The sequence below is a fragment of the Bemisia tabaci genome, chromosome 6 (genome assembly GCF_918797505.1).
Source record: "Bemisia tabaci chromosome 6, PGI_BMITA_v3".
NCBI classification, from domain to species: domain Eukaryota; kingdom Metazoa; phylum Arthropoda; class Insecta; order Hemiptera; family Aleyrodidae; genus Bemisia; species Bemisia tabaci.
Window position 1 is genome coordinate 19,527,900 of NC_092798.1, and position 21,399 is coordinate 19,549,298.

The 21,399-nt window shown below is 38.8% G+C and overlaps 1 protein-coding gene across 1 annotated transcript in view; it reads left to right on the forward strand.

The window, feature by feature from the left end:
- Nucleotides 1–7,065: 7,065 nt before the first annotated feature.
- kn (EBF transcription factor knot) overlaps nucleotides 7,066–21,399 on the forward strand; it is a 90,352-nt gene continuing 76,018 nt past the window's right edge. The window contains 2 exon segments of the mRNA XM_072301528.1: nucleotides 7,066–9,309; nucleotides 19,385–19,538. Of these exon segments, the coding sequence (XP_072157629.1) occupies nucleotides 9,137–9,309; nucleotides 19,385–19,538 (327 nt within the window). The 5' untranslated portion in view covers nucleotides 7,066–9,136.

A 21,399-nucleotide genomic window follows, 5' to 3' on the forward strand; every position in this document is an offset into this window, starting at 1 on the left:
ATGGGTGACTGACCTCTGAAAACATACATTTGAAGAATCTCGAATTTTCACGAGAGCGGAATTAAAATTGCGAGGAGTCTTTCCCTAGGCAGTGTTGCTTGTTTATTTGTTAATGCGTCTTCACAGCAGCGTAGTTTTTTTTCTCACTAATTTGGAATTCGACTAGAATGAGTAATCATAGATACAATTCATGTATTTTCGACATTTGACCGTCCAGAATGATAATTAATACTTAGGAACACCTATTCTATTTTACTTTTTCACTTTTATTCATCTTTATTACGGCTTGGATTTCAATTCCATTGTTCAATATTCAAAGGCGATATTCAAATTTTTGCATGCCAAAGCATAACCAACCAAAGTACCAAATCTGGTAAAATCAATCGGCATAAATGAATAGATAGGATCAGTTTTGTCTCAGGGAAAGATGTTCTCACAGAAAATTGTACTTGTCAATGTGATTTCTCCCAGCGAGTAAACAAATATCGATGTATCGACAAATTTTGCTAAAAACAAGCTTTGCATTTCACTCTTCGAAAACAGTGTAGCCTCTGAAACAGAGTAGAATCATACCTCAGCAGTTTATTGGTGAACAATCTCTACCGAAAACCCTAAATTATAGCCAATGAGACAAAACGCAAAATATCGCACTTAATTAGGCAAATCGAACTGGATTTTCCGCGTTAAGTCTCATTTAGCTTTTTATATAGGGTTTGAGATATTCCACCAATAGTCTGTTGAAGTATGCTTCGTCTACACTATTTCAGCTCTTTTTTTTACGAGGAATGAAAAGCAAAACTCGTAAATTACCAAAATTTGTTCCATTTATGGATCACATTTTGCAATATAAGGAACCACTATCGCTGGCTCTCCCATGAAACCACATATCTGCATGGGGAAACTAATAGCATGTATGCTGTTTCTAAAAAGGCCCAGAAATAGTGGTTCCTTATTGCAAAATGTAGTCCATATTGATGTTTGTTTACTTCCTGGGAGAGTTCACCGTAAATCGAATATGAGTAAGAAACTTAATTGAAGTCATTATTATTCCAATTACACTCATTTGGATCCCGATATAATTTCAGCCGGCATCGAAGCATGGTAAAACCCCCTCAAAAAGTTGCTTCATATGATCATGCATGATCCCTCCGCAGGCTGTACCAGTTGTTCTCGCAGAGACCCGAAAAGTTGAGGGAGCATTAAAAAGACATTGGAAATAAGTGCGCTCTAAAATTAAAGTTGGCGGGAATCGGGGAGGCTCAAAGTTGGAGAGTCGTAATGGCAAGAGTCAAACGGTTCGTATACATTAACAGAGCGCGGAGAGGGAGGCGTTCTGCTATGCCGAGGAAAAACGCCGTATGAGCCTTCAGATGTTGCCATATTTCCCCCAATAATGATTAAATTTACCCGGAAAACTGTGAATATTTTTTTCCAGATTTTTCAGGAAATTTTGTTCGCGATTTACTTTAAAATATCTGAAAAGTTTAAGGAAAACCGTGCGAAAGGTTGCTCACAAATACATGTTTTATTCGAGGAAATTTGGCAACCTCCGAATGTTCGTACGGCGTTTTTCCTTAGCACGGAAGCGTTGCGTTGTGAGTGAGCAGCGCGTAAATTACCTGAAAAAGAAATACAAATTATCTGTACCCGAGATAAACTGCTCCAACTTACACAAGTTGCCCTTACTAGGGCTCCACGGGTGGCAGACGAAGAAAAAAGCAACCGGTAAAGTTGCAGAGGGAAAACACGATGAGCTCCAATGGAACGGGAAGGGGAGGGGTGAGGGACGGGGGAGGGAGAGGAGGGGAAGGAAAAGACCAAACCAGGAGCAAAAATGTATAAATTCTCTCAACATGACACGTGAAACTTAATTTAGTGAGAGGTATTTAGAGGTGCTTCTTCAAATTGCCTGACTGTTTCAGAAACTGGAAACAAATTGAGTATTATGCGATGAAAGCATTTTAGCCTTTTAATTGCAGTGAAAATGTAATAAATGTGATCGTCTCTGGAAGAGGGAACCTCTTAAGTTGCCTATTTAGGACCTATCAAAGGACCCACTACACGCACATAGTTCTGCTGAAAAATTTACCTCCGTTCATTTGATACATTGAAATGATTTTTGTCAAACCCGATCGAAAAATTGGAATCCGAGGTTTCAAATGTTTGCAAGATCTCGTGTAATATCTATTTTTTCGTTTATTTGTTTGTCCATTTGTGTGAAGTTTTCCCAAAAACTATCGCTGGAAATTACTGGAAATAATTGTCGTGCTCTAGCATGATGATTCTTTTTGTCGCCAAGATATTTTTCATCGAATCCAAGAATGACGTGCTTAACTTAAGCTACTTATTTATTGACACTTATTTTATTGTTCCTAAAAAAATTTAGCTTAAATCAATAACTAAATGTTGAAATTTCAAGACACATCATGACTAAGCTGAGTACTTTTTAGTCAGCGAGGACTCAGGGGGGCCAACCCCCCAAATTCATTAAATGTAAGGTTTTTTTTTCATAAATAAGTGCGTGGCATTTTTGTTATCCGTGAAATTGTATTTCCATTAATTTTCTGGAAAAGAGTTGCTCAAAAACGCGTCGACATCTTAATATCCAAAATAATTTTACGGAGAAGCCCTCTGAACCTGCTGTAGTCCCTCCAGACTCCACTTGGTGAAGTGTCTTCCAGGGCGCTCAGACCCCCATCAATAAGGTGTCTTCACACAAGCCCAAGTCCCATACACAAGCCCGTTCTGCTGAGTCGTTACATAAAAAAAGTACAAACATTTTTTCCCTCTTTCGTGTGCCACAATCGATACCATGACACTAATGGTCTCAAAAATAAAGTTATCACAGTTAGATACGCCAAGAACTTAAACTAGAAAATATCTATCTTAAAAATTTCGAGCACTCGAGAAAGAAAGAGACTGTCGCATGGATTTGTTTTTGACACTTGGAAAATTGAGAATTTGAATGTACTCATTGTCAGTGCACAGTTACAGCACAGTACACTGCACAGATAGTGTAAATATAAAAACTCCATTTTTATTTTTAAAACACCATTGTAATATTTTTAAATTCGTAATGACTGTACATTTTTTAACAGCTATTTTATCTCTGAAATGTATAAAGTAATTTCATACGTTCGTTTAATTTCTGTTACTTCTTTTTTTAATATTCTCATTCAATATTTTCCCTCATTTTTCCTATTCTAAAAATAGTGAACATTTTTTTTTATTAAAAAACGCCTTTTTTGGGGACTTTGCTCTCGATCAGGCGCTTAAAACCATTCAGTTTAATCATCAAAGTGTCCAATCAGCAAAATCACAGGTTCAGTGCGACGCGGTGTACAAAGGCACAGACTCGGAAAACCATATCTCACGCCGGAGCCACCCTTAATCGTAAAATGAGGATACATAATATCGGCAAAGCATTGATTAGACGGCCGCGCCTATTTATTACCATTTTCGGGGTAAGTGCCCGTTAAAAATATGTTAATACGCGGCGGAAGGCGTCATTTTTAGGGATTTATTTGCCCGGCGGGTTGCATACCTACACCTGACACCGCGCTGGACTCGCTGGCTCATTGTCCGCGTCCCTGGTGACAGTTTAATTTGTCAGTCAGTATAAAACACAACCTCGCTCATCCTTTATAAATTATGCGAATTTCAATAGAGTCTCACCCACCGCGCAGCCTATTAACGATGAATTGTTGGTGTTTTTGGAGCGAAAAACACCATTTAAGTATAGACTTGACCCGGCTCCCGCTGCTGTGCGATTAAATTATTGTTATTATCTAGGATTTGTTCGCATTTTCGATTGCACGTTAAATTGCTCTCGATTTAAACTGGAAAGGACCGGGTTTAGAGTAAACGCTACGCTGATGGGACTGAAATAGCAGGATGAGTTTGAGCTGGATTACATTTTGCAATGCGGAACTACTATTTCTAACCATAAAAGCCTCATCTGCATCATAAGGAAACTATAATGGACACATATGCTGTTTCTACAATGAGCAAAAAAAGTGGTTCGGTTTTACAAAATGATATCCAACAGTAATGGGTGGTCTAACACTTTATAGTCACTGTGCCTCCCGAATCAACGTTTACTTCAAGTTTGCCTAAATGTATTACATTTTGCAAAAGTGACGGCTACGAAAAAAAAAGGTCGTAAGTCTTCTAAAAATTCGAAATTGGGTAATTGATATCCGAGCGAAAAATGCACGCTCTACGAAAATTTTGGTGCAAAAACGCCGAAATGTGTATAGATCAAATGAAAGTTGTGGCGGTTTGACATTTGCATTTCGACGATTCGTATTCAAAAAACGTAATTCAAAGGAAAATGCTGTTTGAAATTCGAGCCCACTCTGTTAAAAGGAAAAATCGTCATATTAGAATTGTATTTTACGCCCACGCAAAAAATGAACTGAGTCCCTTGCAATTTCTTCCTTACGACACTACAGCAAATTTTATGTTGAAACTTTACGGTCCAATTTTTCATCTCAACTCGATGAAAATATCTATAGCGAAAAATTGGCCTCCATGGACCGAGGCTCCTTCTCTTATGGACGATCAAACATAAAGATTGGTCTTCAGAGTATTTTGCATTTTTAGAGTGACAAAATGGATACAGGAACTTTGACGGAACATTTAAGAATTGATAAAAAAAATTAACGAAAGTCTTCTTTGAAATTTCGGAAAATTCTAAAATCACTAAAATGCAAAGAATATCTCGAACCGCACACCATTACCACACTCTTTTACAATTCTTCATTTTATTCAACTTTTGGACAAATAAAAACATACGAAAGTTTAAATCATCATATTAGGACATTATTAACAATTTGTGTTAAATGGAATTGATTTGAATATTCATATTTTCCGTTTGCGAGCCTAGAGTTTAGGTCGTTAATTTACTGTTCATTGCCATTTATAGGTTTCAAATATTGGTTATGCTTTTCCTTCAATTTTAGGAGCTTTCATCGGAAACGCATTACAAAACATAGAGCTACTCTGTTTCCCCATATTTTTTTCAATCGACTTTGTTCCGTAAAATACAAATGCGAGCACGCTAACTTAAGGATTGCATTTGAAAGAATTATTTAGTTCAATCATGCAACGCAGGAAAAGAAAATTTTGAAAGATTTAGTTTCAATATGAGTATGAATATCTCAGTGATAAAATTCAATTACATGGGAACAGCTAGTTACTGAAAACTTAGTGTTACGTTTGAAAATTATTTCTTTAAAAAAATTTACCCACCGCTATCGATTTTTTATTGCAATAAAATATCAGAGAATATTATGCTTACTTTGATTGATCTACCGATAAATCTTCATATTTTCAAAGGAAACTGTTTTATAGGCGGGGCAAAAGAGAGTAGGCTGAAAGAGTAAACAGTTAAGATTTCACGTATTTATTTTAACCTGATGCTGTCACCTCTGAAAGAGTGAAAATAATATCGAATTCAAGAATATTTCTCTTGCTCAATGAATATTATTCTTGCTCAATGAATATTATTCGCTCATGTCTCTGGCTCTACAATTCTGCAGGAAATTTGGTTAAACTTACCTCGGAAAATTTTAGGATATGTGATCCAGAGAATTTCACGCCACGAATTGTAAACTAAAATTAAAAATTTACAGTTTAATGGTTGCGTGTGCACTCAGATAACTAAATGCGTTAAAAATTGAAAAATATTTTTATGAAGTGTTCACTCGATCATGAAATATTAGGGGTAATCTTTGGATAAAGTTTGATTGAACTTTAAATTTTCATGAATTGTCAGTGGAATGTAGATTTTGTACGGTCGATGCCTGGCACGGTAATAATATTTGTAAAGTACGTCTGTGCTTACGACTTGGAAAAAATCCTTGTACGAGGCTGCGATTCACATGGTAAAGGCTGGTTACTTTTGGATTACAGAACATTTGGAACTCTACAAAAATAATAGTAAGAGGGGGTTTTCAACAATTTTTCAATCTATGTTTTAATAAAAAAAATTAATGAAAAAAGAGAAGAAAGAAACTATCAATCTCACTATCACTCTCATGGTAACAATCCGAAAATGCGCATGCGAGGAAGTGCATATCAACAGAGAGAGTATAATTGAATATTATAAATCCGCGGGGAAAAAAGATTTTACCTTTTCAAGCAAAATTTTAGCGAAGTATTTTTGTCCTGCGTCTGGAGAACTAACGAGAGAAATTAAAATTATTAAGTTGTTCCGGGATTTTCGATCAATCAATTTTAAGAAATAGAAATGCAAAATAAGAGAGATTGCACTGTTTTTAATTATGTATGTATAATATTATAATATGTAAATCTTTCAAAATCCGATGAAGATAAAAGAACAAACAAACATTATTTTCTGAGGTTTTTTACGTGGGGACTGGAATGTTGTTTATTTGGATTATTTAAGCTAAACGGCTATAATCAGTTTCTTTTTATCCTGTATGTGAAAACGGAAAAAAATGAGGAACGGAACTTCTTAATGAGAATCGACCACTTGGATTATTGTCTGATGCAGTAATGTGACAGTTAAATTCCCAGCAAAAACTTTTTTGAAGAGATTATGTCAGCGCAAAGTGAAGATATTACGCAAAGGAAATTAAACTGTAGGTGCGAAGTCGCGTGTATTAGAATATGTGCATTTCTGTCAGAGTTCTTCCTATTGTACATAAAAGAGAGGCAACTTGATTTTAGCATAATTGCCCGAGTAAACTGTGAAAAAAAAAAATTAAGTTACGACAGTAAGTTAATGACAGTTTTTTTATCACAGAATCCCTAAAAAATGCAGTTAAAAATTTATTTAGATATGCTACCAGGCGCTTATTTTTCGTTGAAATCAGCATGAGTTGATTTATATAGTGTCTAAGTGTTTTTGTAGTGATATGAACAATTATTTTTGCCATTTGTAAATGCCATTTTTGCAAATTACCGAGAATTGTGCTACAAAATTTTAATCATATCTCCCCAAATCTCCTACACTCCAAACCCTTTTATATTTAACCATATGTATTGTTTTTCAGCTATGAGCTATCGTTAGGTAATAAAAACGCGTCGATGTAATAATTAAATCGAATTTTTTCCCAACGAGACGAACGAGTTAAATACGGACGAAATCCTGGCGGCCTACCCGCGTTCATCCCAGCTGGCCGAACGCTCCGCAGTGACGGCCGAGAGGGACGCTGAGGCGAACTCGCGAAACCCGCGCTCGCGATTGGCCAACGGCGCCCGGCAGCGGCGCACCCCATTGGCCGGCGCCGACGTCGGGGCGGTGGCGTCGGAGAGGCGTTCTCTTGGCGCCTCCCCGTGGGGCGAACTCCCGGAGACTCGACGCTCGGCTATCAGTCGTCCCCCCGGTGACTTGCCGTGATCACTCTTGAGACGCACCTTTATTATACACCATGGAGTTTTCACACCCAGCTTCCCGATCCTATCCGAAATCGCGCGGGTATTTTATTGCCGAATGAGCGACCCCGATCTCTTCGTCTCTCTTTTTCGGAACCGCGACTTTGTCGCGCCGTAGTTTCCGCTTTCCGTATCCGCGATTTCCGGTCTCGGAAAAATCTCACGCGATTCCGTCACGCGGTCGGTTCCGACAAACTTAGCGCGAGATACTTCATTCAACTCAGAAAAAAAAAAACAAAAAAAAACTTACATATAATCATTAAAATTGTGCGTGGTCATACTCAATGACAACTTTTCGTTCTTTCAAGAATTCGCCTACATGTGTTTCACCATCCCTATTGAGGCTGAACTTGTGAAATTTGTGTTCTAAGCGACCAGTGTTTTATAAAGTTATTTTAAAATCGAGTATATATAAACAAATTACATTCAGTGCATCATCATATTTCACGAATCGGAAGACATGGATTATGGCATCAGCTTTGAGTGAAAGCCTCGAGTGAAAGCTCAGACACATCAACAACAAACGACTACTAACGGCATCTGCAATCAAGGCGGCGAACTACCTGAGACTCGAAAAGGTAAACAGACACGCAGCGCTGTATTATCTTTCATCGCTCGTGAACTTTGGAGAGATGATTGATAGGTTAAGAAAGTGAAGCCGCAGCTTGCCGGAGACTTTTATCCGATCTTTTGAATATTCTTGCGATTGATGGAAATTTTTGCCTCTTGAAATAATTCAGTCATCCTACAACCTCAGCTACAGTTACACCTGGTTGAGCAGGTTTATGATCTCGATACATTCTTACCCACGGCTGAAATCTGTTTATTCTATCGGACTTGCTGCTGAAATTAGCTCAAAACGGTCAATACCGGTGATCTTAAACGTTATCAGCAACTGAGCACTACATCAACATTAGCTTTATGTGTTTAACCTAGGAACTATGAACAAACACAATTCACACCTAAAAATTTCATACGTCGAAGGAGTCAGACCTAACACAACCAGCACAACTTTGTAACGTACACAGTGTCAGGTAATCTCACATTTTCAACTCTCTCTCGCACGAGAAAGTGAATCAGTGCAATATTTGATCAGTGTGTGCCCCTTATTGAAAAAAATACATTCACCACGTCCAGTGTCATACGGAAAATTACCCCATCATCAGACTTAACTCGTACGCTGACAATTTTTTTTAAAAGAAACAAGTGAAAAATACTGAGTTTTGTGCAATAATTCTCTTGTAAGTAACAAATTCGCCATTTTAAATCGGGACATTTGACATTCGTGAATTTTCGGAACGTTGTGCGTACTCATAGTGTACTACAGCGTGCTTACGTACTCAACCACGTAACGTACATTCGTAACGGAGACAGTTGTGTATCAGACGATCGTGCTTATGCTTGATGAGAACCTGACGAATCGGTTCCGATAGTGCGGGTTTTAGGTTAAGTGGGACTCGCGGGCGCGGGTGGTCGGTTGGTCAAGGTGTGCGGTTCGGGCGGCGCGGTGACGAAGCTCGAGGCGGAGGAGCCCTCGGGGTCGGGGGAGGCCCGGATCACGACGACGCTGGGCACGGACGGGCGATACTGGGGCGCGGGAGTGGGCGCGGGTGACGTGGAGTGCGGCTACTCGTCTCCGTGGCCGCCGCTCGCCCTGCCGGAGCTGGACCCGGTCACGGCGGCCGCCTGGGGGCGGAAGCTCTACCCGGGCGCCGCCCGCAACGGGGGCCTCATGTTCGGGCTCCACCACCACCAGGACGCCTCCACGGCCGGCCTCCACCACCACCACCACCACCACCACCAGCCGAGGGGCCCCGTCACCGGGCTCAAGGAGGAGCCCCTCTCCACCTCCCAGCTCGCCGCCGCCAGGTCATGGATGCAGCCTTCCGTCGTCGATCAGTCAAGGTAAGACATCCACTAATCTTCATCATTATTATATCGACGGATTTAACCAGAGTTAGTTGAGAGTCCTTGCCTCCATGGCGACCGGAAGGCCGGGAGGCCGCTCTCCGCTAATGGCGGACGGGCGGTTCGACCCTCGAGCGCCCAAGTGGCCTAAGTCGAAAAAAAAGAAAAATAAATGTGAAGAAAAATGCGAGGAAACCTAACTGGGCGGGCTTGTGGGACCTGACCGAAGCTGACCTAAGCGAGACTAACCTAACCTCGAGTTAGGCTGCTGAAGAAGGTGTTGGAGTGGGTCCTCCAGGTAGGCGACGGAGGTCCAGCCAAACGGTGGGTAGAGGGCATCAGTGAAGAGATGAGGAGACGCCACCTTCCGGAGGATCTCTACCATGACAGATTTCTATGGTGGATAAGCGTCGCAGAGCGCCCTTGCGAGCCATAAAAGCGGCTTATGCATACATAGTTGAGAGTAGTGGCTTTGGGAGTATAGGAATCTTTGGGAGGAAAGGGGACTTTGAGGTTTTGGGAGGATACGGGACTTGGCAGCTAAGTGTCGTAGAGCGCCAGAGAGCGCTATATAGGAGCGGCTTTATATGTATGTATGCATGTATGTATGTAGTTGAGGGTAGTTCTTTGAGGCCAGCTGAAATGGATTTTTAGCGGCGATCTGCTGGAATCTCGATACGAGACCGGGTCCGTTATGAAAAAAGTCGTCAGGTAACGAAGGTGGGCACTATCCTGCAAGACGTCATGTTCAAGCGGTTAGCAAAGTGCGGACATGTGTAAAGAATGTTAAAAAAGAGGTTACCTGAACGAGTTTTGAATTGGGCACCCCCTGGGAGAAGACGACGCATGCGAGACGTCGACGAAGATATGTTACATTTCCAGTTGCTCCATGACCTTTGGGAAGGTTTAGCCACATGCCACATGTGCTGTAGGAGAGCGCCAGAGGGTGCTAAAGGAGCGACAAAACTAATTTGTAACTTTATGGAAATAATTTAAAGTCAGAAGATGCACGGCAGATTGAAAGCTACGAAGTTTATGTCTGATCTAGTAGACTTTTTTGACGGAAGAAGTTAAATTTTATGGTCAGGACCAGAGAATGACTGCGGGGACAAGTTGCCGAAGAGGATCCTGAATGGAGTTTCTCCTGGGTGAAAACGCAGAGGGCGCCCAATGGGAGGATAAAAGGATGGGATTGAAACGGAAAAGCACTCGATTCCCGAAAGTTTGAGGTTCAATAAGGGACTATGGCGGAAAGGTGTCGCAAAGCTCTAGAGAGTGCAGCAAAGCGACATAACGCACTCTAATTTCCTCTTCAGTTCTATGCGTTTAAAAAAGAGCCAAACAAAGTAGCTCCTTGAAATTTTCACTGAATATCCCTCAGATCATAAGGAATAAACTCACAAAATTTCAAGTCAGAATTTTGATTTTTTTTCTCATGTGACAAAATAAAACTTAAGAGAAAGTTGGGCAACGTCAGATGAAATTAGTCTGATTCCCTTTAAAATGCCGTACATTTTAATCCCATGCATTCTTTAAAAATTTACTTTTTGTCAAGAATAATCCAGGGATTCCTTCCTTCCGAATGAAGGCAACGTGGACGCACAGTGAAAGCATTCTGTCAGAGATTGACAGTTGACACTAAAAGATCAGGAGGAGTTTAGGAAGAGATCTGACGGTGTCATTTTTTTTATAATCTATGTGGACGTATTTATGCGAAAAGGAGATATGTGGAAGTGGAAAGATGGGGTGTGCTCGTTAGTGGTCGGGCCATAAGAATGAATGGGGAATATAAAGCGCCAGTGACGTCAGCGGCAATGAGTGCGCACTCTAACGACGGGGAGATGGTCGTCGGGGCGCTGTAACTCGTGAGCCCTGTGCACAAGGCTCTCTTCCCATGCCCGCGGCTCATGAGTTAGCATATTTTGCCGTTTAGCTCCTTTTGATTTAATAGAAAATCCCGCTTCTCAATTTTCTCAAAAGGAGCTATATCCACTTTTACATTGTTTCTTATGACCCAACTAACGAGCACACCCCATCTTTCCACTTCCACATATCTCCTTTTAGCATAAATACGTCCATGTGAGGATAGGTTTCATCGGATACGGGTAGTCGCGCCAATATAAAAATTAAATATTATGTGGATTGCATTTTGCAAAAAGGAACCAGGAGCATTGCAATGTTGCGAAGATTGTTAAGAACTTCTTGTCTTGGAGGCAGGCCCGCCACATCCCATCTCGGGCCCTGCTACCAGTTTTCTGGCCCGGGCCCCTAGCACAGAGGGGGGTCCGGGGGGCCTCCCCCGGGAAATTTTTGAAAATTTAAATCTATTTGGACGCATTTTGAAGCTCTTATGATGGAGATTTTTCATCAATTTCTGCAGAATAATTACCTTTTCTTTTTACTTTCAGCACCAAATACTTTCAAATTGTTGCATTCAAAACATCTATACATTTTTTTTTTGAGGGGGGCAGATGATACTTTTCAATTCTAGGGGGAGCCGGGCCCCCCTGAACTCTCCTTTCGCACGTCTATGGTAAGGGAGTTGAGCCATTGAAGTCGAGGATGCCCAGACAGGAGCCTCTTAGCATCCGACAACGAAAGAAAATGAAACGCAGTTACTAAAAATATCATTCTACATATACTCAAAATCTTGAAAATAGATAGAAATCTCTAAAAAAGTAAGACAAATTTTATAGTGCCCTAGCGTGTTTTTGAAACTTTATTCACCTTTTGCGGAATTTTAAGGGTAATTTTTTCACTTTTCCCTACGAGACAAGGGTTACACATGAATTCGTAGTGGTTTGTCACCTGCTCGCGTCACGGGCCCCTCCAGGGCCCGGGCCCCGGTACCAAGGACCCAGTATCCCCCCCCCCCCCCTTGTGGCGGGCCTGCTTGGAGGATAAACAGCTGATTATCCATTAACAGTTTCTATTTTACTAGCTAAAAACTAAAAACTGCAAATTAAGACAAACATTACCATTTTAACTTCATATTTTTTCATGATTTCAGGAATTTTATTGTATAGGATGAAGGTGCACAATCTTAGCATCATTGCAATACTTCTGGTTCCTTTTTGCAAAATGCAATCCATGTATTATTAATAGATGGTGAAAAATGTGTTTATCGAAATATTTACTGCGCCGATTTTTATGATTCATCCGCTTTCTGTGCAGATAATAATCTCTTGGTGAGAGTATGCACACGCTGTCTTCGAATTTTTCCTGTTACCGTGGAAAAGCAGTCTGTTAAAGGCGCAGGGCATCTAGGGGGTGGGTCCGAGCAGTGGTCACATGGGGGGGGTCATGGTTTTATAAAAGGGAGACTGATGTGGCTCAGGTATCAGGAAGAGAGAGATGACATGGCTCTTACGATAGTGCATAACAACATGGCCATGTATGGTTCCATAATACATGGAAGTCATACTTGCTGCAAACTTAAATATCCATTTAAAACTATGGTGTCATATCATGATACTAGATTTTTAAGCTGCAAAATTAAATGTATTATAATATCTGCACATATTATACTTCACAGATGTAGTCAAGGAAATTGTGGAAGTTTTTTCGTTTCAATAATTTTCTGTATGTGACTAAAGGACGAATTATGGACCCCTTTTTTCATAATTGTCAGGTTCAAAACCAAAAAGGAGAAAACCGCATTATACAAAGATAGCTACTTTTAAGACGATAACTTTATTTCACCTCGCTTAAAATACTGGATTGACTAGAATATCATAACTTTCTCTTCTGAAAGCAATCAGTTAGAAATCTTTAAATTTAAAATCTAATGTTAAAAACGCCATGAACTCATTCAAGAAAAAGTCACATTTTCTGGAATTCACACTTCATTGAAAATTATTTCAATCTTTTCTATTTTGAAAATACTTAATTACTCATTACGTTCGGAAGTACTTGAAAATATATCTCAATGAATTGCATACGTTTGTTTACTCCCCATTGAAACAATAATAAATAAATGCAATGAGAAGAAAAAATAATTAAAATACCGCAGTCATTCCTATTCCAAAATTGTTTAAAATCAACATTTTGCCTCAAAATTTAGTTTTAATGGATTTAAGAAAAACCATACTACTTTTGGCTCCATTTTCTCTGTGTTCTATCAAATTATGAAACTACCGGACTCGGTGAATACATCTTAAATGTCGATTTAAATAATCAGTTATTATTTTAAATAATTGTTCGCAAATTTTAAACACTATTATAATTTAATTTTAAATCAATTTTTTTAAATTTTTGATAACACCTAAAAACACGTCTTATGCTAAAATCTAACATATCAATTACTTTTCAAACCACCAGAAACATATTACACCATATCTTCCGGTTGCATTCCCTGATTGGAATTATTAGTTGCTGACTTAAAAGGGATGAAAATATTTTGCTTCAAGGGATTACACTTTGTCGAAAACACGACGAATAATGACACTTTTAAATTACTCAACCACGTGTTTTTTCGCGCGTTACTAATAAATTAAAAAATTGTGGAATTACAGAGCTGAAAAATTTTCAGCTGTAGAATCTGTTCAAAATGGCTCTAAGGAAAGAGTCCACGCTTGTGTCAGAGAAATTGGCTGAGATAGGACATTAGTTCCGTAATAATCACCTATTTCTTCTTTTGAATTTACTGAAGATTGTTAAATGAAGAAGAATCTTTTTTTTTCTTTTTTGAAAAGTATCTGCATACATAAAAACCACTTTCACGGGACTGTTTGGAGTTTTGTGACACCTCACCGCCAAAATTCCGTATCCTCCCAAAATCCTCCAGGGAGTATGCACTCCCCCATTTCTTGCAAAACCCCCTGTCACCATCATCTTTCCTGAAAAGTACATTATTCGCTCATTAATACTGATATTTTTTGGCATTAAATAATGGTTGAGAAATTTTCATCATGGGTTTAAACTTCATTTCATTGGCCTATCCTTCGCTCTTCTTGGACTAGGCACGGGTGTTTGGATGCATAGAACGGATTGAGGAAAGAGGTGGCTCATCTTTTGGTTGGTTATTGTTTTCAAGTTTGAGATCTTCACCTTTAAATCAATTTATCATGGCAGGATTCGAAGGCGCTAAAGGAGCTCCACGTTGTTGGACAAGGAATCATTAATTACTCTCATCGTCGAGACTTCCTCTCGCTGTTGCCAAATCAGCTTGTTTCAACTTTTTTTTTGCTGCTGCGATCCTAATTTCTGGTCTAATTCGTGACCTGTTTGATGTCTTGGGATATATTGGACTTTTTTCAAAGGCGTTTCCTACTTCGATGTAAACATCCAATGAAAGAGAGATGATTTTTGGTTATACAAGATGGGAAGAATTTGTCTGAGAAAATTGAATTGCTAGTGTAAAAACGTTTGATGAGCTGAGTTTATAGTTGTTTTCATAAATTGTTCTTTTGATATGGATAACTGGAGAAAAATAGATTTGAAAGTGAGAAAATGTTTCGCCTCGTGACGTCAAATGGCGGCATTTCCAATTTAAAAACATGTGTCCCAGCACATTAGATCATTCCGTCAAAACTCCTGCAGCAGTTTTTCAGATTGTTGCAATTGTTTCAGAATTGTTCAGAGACGAGGATATTTTTGTTCTTAGTTGACTCAGTAGTTTCCATTAATTAATAAAATGAATCAAATTATGGACTTCTGAAAATTATTCTTTTACACAAGGAAACGCGCATATCTTTGACAAAAACATTAATTTTAATATAGCTCCGTGATTAAGTTTGCAAGTTCCTTAAAATCGATAACTATTGATGCACTTGGGATATTGTGTAGTATACCTCGTAGATTTAAGGCGCAGTTCAATCTCTAATGCGTGAACATTATCTTACAAAAAGTTTGTTTTCCACTCATGTCAGCTATTGTTTTCAGCATGCTGCAACCGAGTTATAAAAATACGCTATTGCTAAGATCTTACCAAGATTTATGATGTAATGATCTCATTTCAAAATGTCTTCATTGTCCGCACAAAAACACAGCTAGATCTCCCGTGTCAAGACCCACAGGGGGTGAGGGAAGAGAATAACTACAGTCTAATGACACGAAAATGCGCGCATTGAATTGTGTTTTATTTTTGTCGATAATTTAATAGACCTCGTTTTGAAAATTACGAATACAGTGAAAATTAGTTTTTTTCCTCTGATTCTAATTCATTAATTTTCGGGTTTTGTCTATTCCAGCTAAAATTAGCTTCAATATTACGTTTTGAATTTTTAATATGTTTTCCTTTTTTTTATTATTTTTGTTACATTTCTTCTTTTTACCTGCAACAGGCTTATTGATTGCTTTAATTTTATCGGCGAAAAAACTTATTCCTCAGAAAGCTTAAATTCAGAGATGAAGACTTACGTTATAATAAATACACTTTCTTTGCTGTGTGTGGAGTTAAAGTCACAAGAAGAGTATGTTTTCGTAACTTTTTTTAAACTCATTATTCCATATTTTTATCATTTTAAACGCGGTTCAACCTCCTGAAGTGCGTCGCACCTCAGACGCTGTGTGTTACGCGCTTACTCATATGATTTTATAGCATAAAGTTAAATATTTAAAGGCAGCAAAAAAACTACCCCCCCCCCCCAGAAAATATAGTGTTTAATAAGTGAAATTGTAACGGAAACTAGAAAAAATCCGGGCAGAACAAATTTCGCTGATTTGTAAAAATCGTTTATATCAATGCAGTGCGAAAAACGAAATGTGAAATATGCATCGTGTGAAACCAAAAATTTACGTCAATTTTTTGTCAGAATTTACCAAAATAAAATGATGAAAACTTGTAGCGGTATCTTTGCGGTGCAAAAAAGCACAAAAAGTATTTCCCGAGTTGCGAAGCTTAGTAGCTTCCATATCCTCGAACTTAACTAGTATTTTAATTTCCCAATATCTAGCATTTTAATGCCACAAGGGCAGTTTTCAATTCCCACCCCAAACAACTTCCAATGAAGAGAGACTTCGATTTCAGCCCCCGAAACACTCCAAACGAACGAGTTGTAGACAAAAAGGTAACGCACCTGACAACTCATGACAAATCCAAACTAAAGAGCCGAAATGAGATTTGCGCTTTAAGGCCGCAGCGGAGTCAACTGTTGCTGCCGGGCGCGTCCCACTGTGCGGGGGTGTCAAGTCGCGACTCCTCAGCGGGGTCCCGTCGTCCCCCGGCAAAAACCCACCCCCACCCCCCGCGAGCAGTCTCCTAATTTGCTCCCGATTCCGACCGCAATGATATATCTGTCAAACGCCCCGCTCAGGCCTGCATTGTCTCGACGATCCGATGATTGTTGAGCCCCGAAACCGCGGCGATGACACCGTCTAGCAACCCTTCCCGAATCTCGGCTACCGTGATTCCGTCTTTTGTTTGTTATGAGAGCGGAATGCTTTTCCGCCCCACCTGTCGTTCGTGACTCCGATTTTAACAGGACTATCCGAGGTGTTTCGCACGACTTCCGTGGGTTTTGCGGGTTCCGAGAAGGACTCGTCGCAAGAGCCATGGGAAAAAATAATTCGTTTATTGTTTTTCGGGTGCAAAATTGGGCTCGTTGGATCACTTTCATTTGGACGTATTTCTATCAAACGGAACCATGTGCATTATGACGTGAGCCCTGTTATGCGTGTATTCTAATGGGTCTCAGGGCTCATGTCATACACTGAAAAAAAATCCCGGCGTTTTTACCAAGGTCCGTTGGTGCATTTACCATCTCACTTTTTTACTAATTATTGGTAATTTTACCAAGACAGACTGGTAAGCTTGCCTAAAAATCAGTATTTTTACCGTTTTTTTCAGGTAAGAATACCACTTTTATTGGTAATCGATTCCCGGTAACTTTGCCATTTTATCTCGGTAATTCTACCACAGTCGATAAAAAATATTGGCGTTTTTACCGGGGTCCAGTAAAATTTCCGAGAGAGTCAATAATTTTAACGAGATTTCTCGGTAAAATTACCAATTCTATAAATGGTAATTTTACCAAGAAAAAACTGGGATCAAATAGAACCCTGAATTCTTGGTAATTTTACCCTTTTCTTGGTAAATACTTCGAGATTTTTGTTTCAGTGTAATGCACACAGTTCCGTTCGATAGAAATACGTCCATTTGTTAACCTACCGTCGTCTACTTGGGCGCATTTGAATCAAAAGGAAACAAATACCTTGTAACATGAGCCCTGTCATTATGCATTTTTATGGATCTCGCGGCTCGTGTCAGAATGGATAACGTTCCTTTTGATTTAAAAACGTTCACCTGGGGTTCTCACTAAGAAGAATGGACCAGAACCACAGTATAACCAAAGAGAAACGCAACGTATACATTTTCGAAATTGAGTTTTCCTAAAAGATCTCCGGATTTGAATTTAAATAAATGCGAACTGCTTTAGTTATAACAGCACAATACGCTTATTGTTTGTAAAAAACGAGACTTATGACTAAGCAGTAAGTGCACAAAAATGTGTTTTCAAACAAAATAGCGAGTTCAAATTATTCTGCGAGAAAGCTGTACTTACTGCCGTTTTGGGCGAAAAACTTTCGAATTCTTGATGCTTTTCCACAGCCCCAAATAATTGTTATATTCACTTAATACAAATACATGTATCAACTAGCATCTGTTCTGCAGCTGCTAGTAACTGAAACTTAATCGTGAACAACATCCATTTTGCCTTGAAAGTATTGTCCTATGCTTAGCCGTGTAATTTACACTCAACCTTTAACACCGTGGGTTATTTTTTTATCGCACATGGGCCGACTGCAACAAAAATGCGTCGAAGTTGAACCTAGAAAAAGAGGTTTCAAGTTTTATTCCTCCATAAAACTCAGTGTAAGTTCAGCCTTCGAGTTCAACAACTGTTTTCACATTCTAAATATCTTATTTTGACTTCGAGTTTTTGACAGGAGAAAATTTACGACCAGTTAAACTCAAAACTACCCTAAATTTTGTCCAAAATACGACTTGACGCATTTTAGTTAGCCTCCGTCTGTATATCTAAATGACACTTGATAGTAAACTAAAATCAGAGCCCATAAAATTAATCGGTACGAATCATAAAAGCGTAATGAGCTCTTGAGAAACGTTTGTTAGCACTCTTTTAGTATCTAACGTTTCATCTTAGATCTGCTTGACTTCGACCGGGGTGAAGATTGCCGCGCAAGTTAGCACGCTGCGCTCAACCCTCTGGGGAGAGAGACGGGGTATTAGAGGCGCACCTGATCCCAATGATTCATCCAAATATCCTCCGACGCCCCTCGCTAATGTAAAAAAACTGGCAAGAAAACTATCCATTGGGGTGAACGGGAAGAAAAATGAATTATTATATCTGCGTTTGGCGATTCTTGGAAGGATTTGGATGTCCGTTCCCGAAATTGGTTTCACAAGCGTGCTTCGCAGTTTGAATGATTCAGAAGAGATATTTTATTTTAGTCGGTGTGACCACTTGCGACCAAGCGAATTTTTCATGCAATATAGTGGAACGCAGCAAAGTGAATATTTTTATGCCAGTCACCTGTATCTTACGACGTGTGACATGATATGTGTTGTGTAGAAGATTCCCTCAAATATTATCTGATTTTGCAGAAATGGATACCAGATGTGACAAAGTCATTATTTTCACTTTTACTTAAAAGAAAGAAAGAAACAAGAAACCTGACGTGTTTTCTTATGTTCCCTATTTACCCTTTGTTAACTTAGGATTATTTTCTGAAAATATATGTCAATTGAGTTTTTTATTTTATTTTCTTTTCTTTTCTTTTTTTTTTTTTTTTTTTTTTTAGAGAAAAATCCTTGATTTTAAAATGCAAACATGATTTGTGTTTGAAATATTTTATTACGAACTCCGTCCTTAAAAAACCTCACAAATCTCAATCCTGTAAAATTAAAAGCATATTTTGCCTCTTTTTTTACAATGTGTTTTACTTTCAATCCGTTAATTTTGTACGTAAATATTTGTTTTCCATCGTTCGTTTTACTTTTTTTAGAACATTCCGTTTCTTCTTCACTAGCTTTACACCATTCTAGAGAATTTTAGTTGTTGTTATTTTTATCGGATCTAATTTGTTTCCTGTCATATTTTTGTTTCAGTGTGGGTGTGGGTAGAGCTCAATTTGAAAAGCAACCTCCTAGCAATTTAAGGAAATCGAATTTCTTCCATTTTGTGATAGCCCTCTATGATAGGGGTGGCCAACCTATAGAAATTGAAAGGACAGCTTTTATTGGTTTTATAGAAAAGGATCAAGTAAGTATGCTAACTTTCTACACTCTTTATCATGAATTATTTTCAGGCATTCATTCAGCAACGATAGAAAAAATCACTGCGTGACATGTAAAATTCCCTACCTCATCGATGTTCTCGTATTTTTTACTATCTAAAAAAGGATGTGTGTGCCTTTACTACAAATTCTGAATTGTGTATTTCTAGTGTATAGTAGCATTTAGCCCCAATGAAATTTATCTTTTGTCAAGTAATCAGAAAATTGACTTACAATCAGTTATGGCGTGCAAGTTTTCATGGGCTAAGAATTTCTTTCTAGCAGAAGCAAGTTGTAAAACCAGGAGGAGAGAATATGAGTTTTTAACTGACTGAGAAGCATGACATGCAACAGATCTGAACATTTCAGCATGAGACACGATAAATCCGTAGGATTTGTCACGAGACGTGAATATCATCAATTGTTATACACAAACTGTTTACGTCTCTTACATGTGTGGAGATGATGCGCGCTTTGTAGCTTCATCAAAATTCGGTATTTTAGAGCAGCAGATCTGTATAAAGTGTAAGTCGTTATCTATTTACCAGCACTGTGTCCTAAGTTTAGTTTGAAAGACTAGCGAAAAGTAAATACCTAAAACAGTGAGGACAGGCCTAAATTGAAATGCAATTTGTTACAATTTAAGATCTTTCGAAACTTCATAAATTTTACCTAATAAGAATGTCTTTATTTAAAGTAAGAGTAGAAAAGGTGATGTTTTCAGTTGAAATATTTATGACGTAGTGTAAAAACTTCTTCTCCATTTGATTTTAGTAATAAAGCAGTACTAAGCTCCAAATTACAGGGCAATTCGAGATATACACATGTTCCAATCTTGTTTGTCCATATATTTATAGCATCAATTAGGCTATATCTTGTGTTATTTCGCTGATAGCAAAATATAGTTCCAGCAATCCGCCCGCATTTGTGTCAAGCAATGCTTTTCTGAGCATTAGAAGGAGGAACGTCGTATGAACCTTCAGGCGTTGCCAAATTTTCTTTGATAAAACACGAATCTCCTGGTAAACTTATGAATATTTTTCTTCCGATTATTTAAATAATTTTGCTCGCAATTCCACCAAAAAGTCCTGAAAATTTGAAGGGACAACGTTCACAACTTTTCTCGAAAATTAATATTTTATCGAAGGAAATTTGGCAACTCTCGAATGTTCATACGGCGTTCTTCCTTAGCACGGCAGAGTGAACCTCACTTAATATAATCATTACATACGCACGTGAATAATGAGGAATAAAGTAAGTAAGGAAAATGATAGCGTAGACGGGGGTTGAACGTGGAAAAATTCCTCATGAAAAAAAGCTGGACCCACTATAAGTATTTAGTGATTATTTTAATGCAATCAGGTTTGGGAAGCCTCGCTGAGGGCGCACACGCAAACAAGCTTGCCGGATCGCCCAGACAAAGCTTGAAATTAGTCAGTAGAAAGAGAGGGTTATTCGGGAAATGACAACTCTGTCTGAAGACCCCGTGACATTCTTTCGATACAGCATGCAATCTAAACTTAGGCCACCATTTGACTAATTAAACATGCTCACTTCTGTTTCGAAAAGTCGTGAGAACATGGATGTCACTGAAAAATTTCTTGGATTCTATTCTAATATCCATTCCTGCATATTAATTTCGAAATAAATGAACCAATGATCTTCTCTCGGTTGTTCTTCTCCGTGCCTTTTGTTACCTTTTTACAAATTTTTTTGCAGTTTAGCAAATATAAGGGTAAGCAAATGACCCATTAATTGGCAGCCCTTCCTCAGGGTTTCTCTTCGTAAACGTTTCGCTTATATTTTCAATCAAATCAGGGTGGTTTTGTAAACTTGCTTTTACGTAGT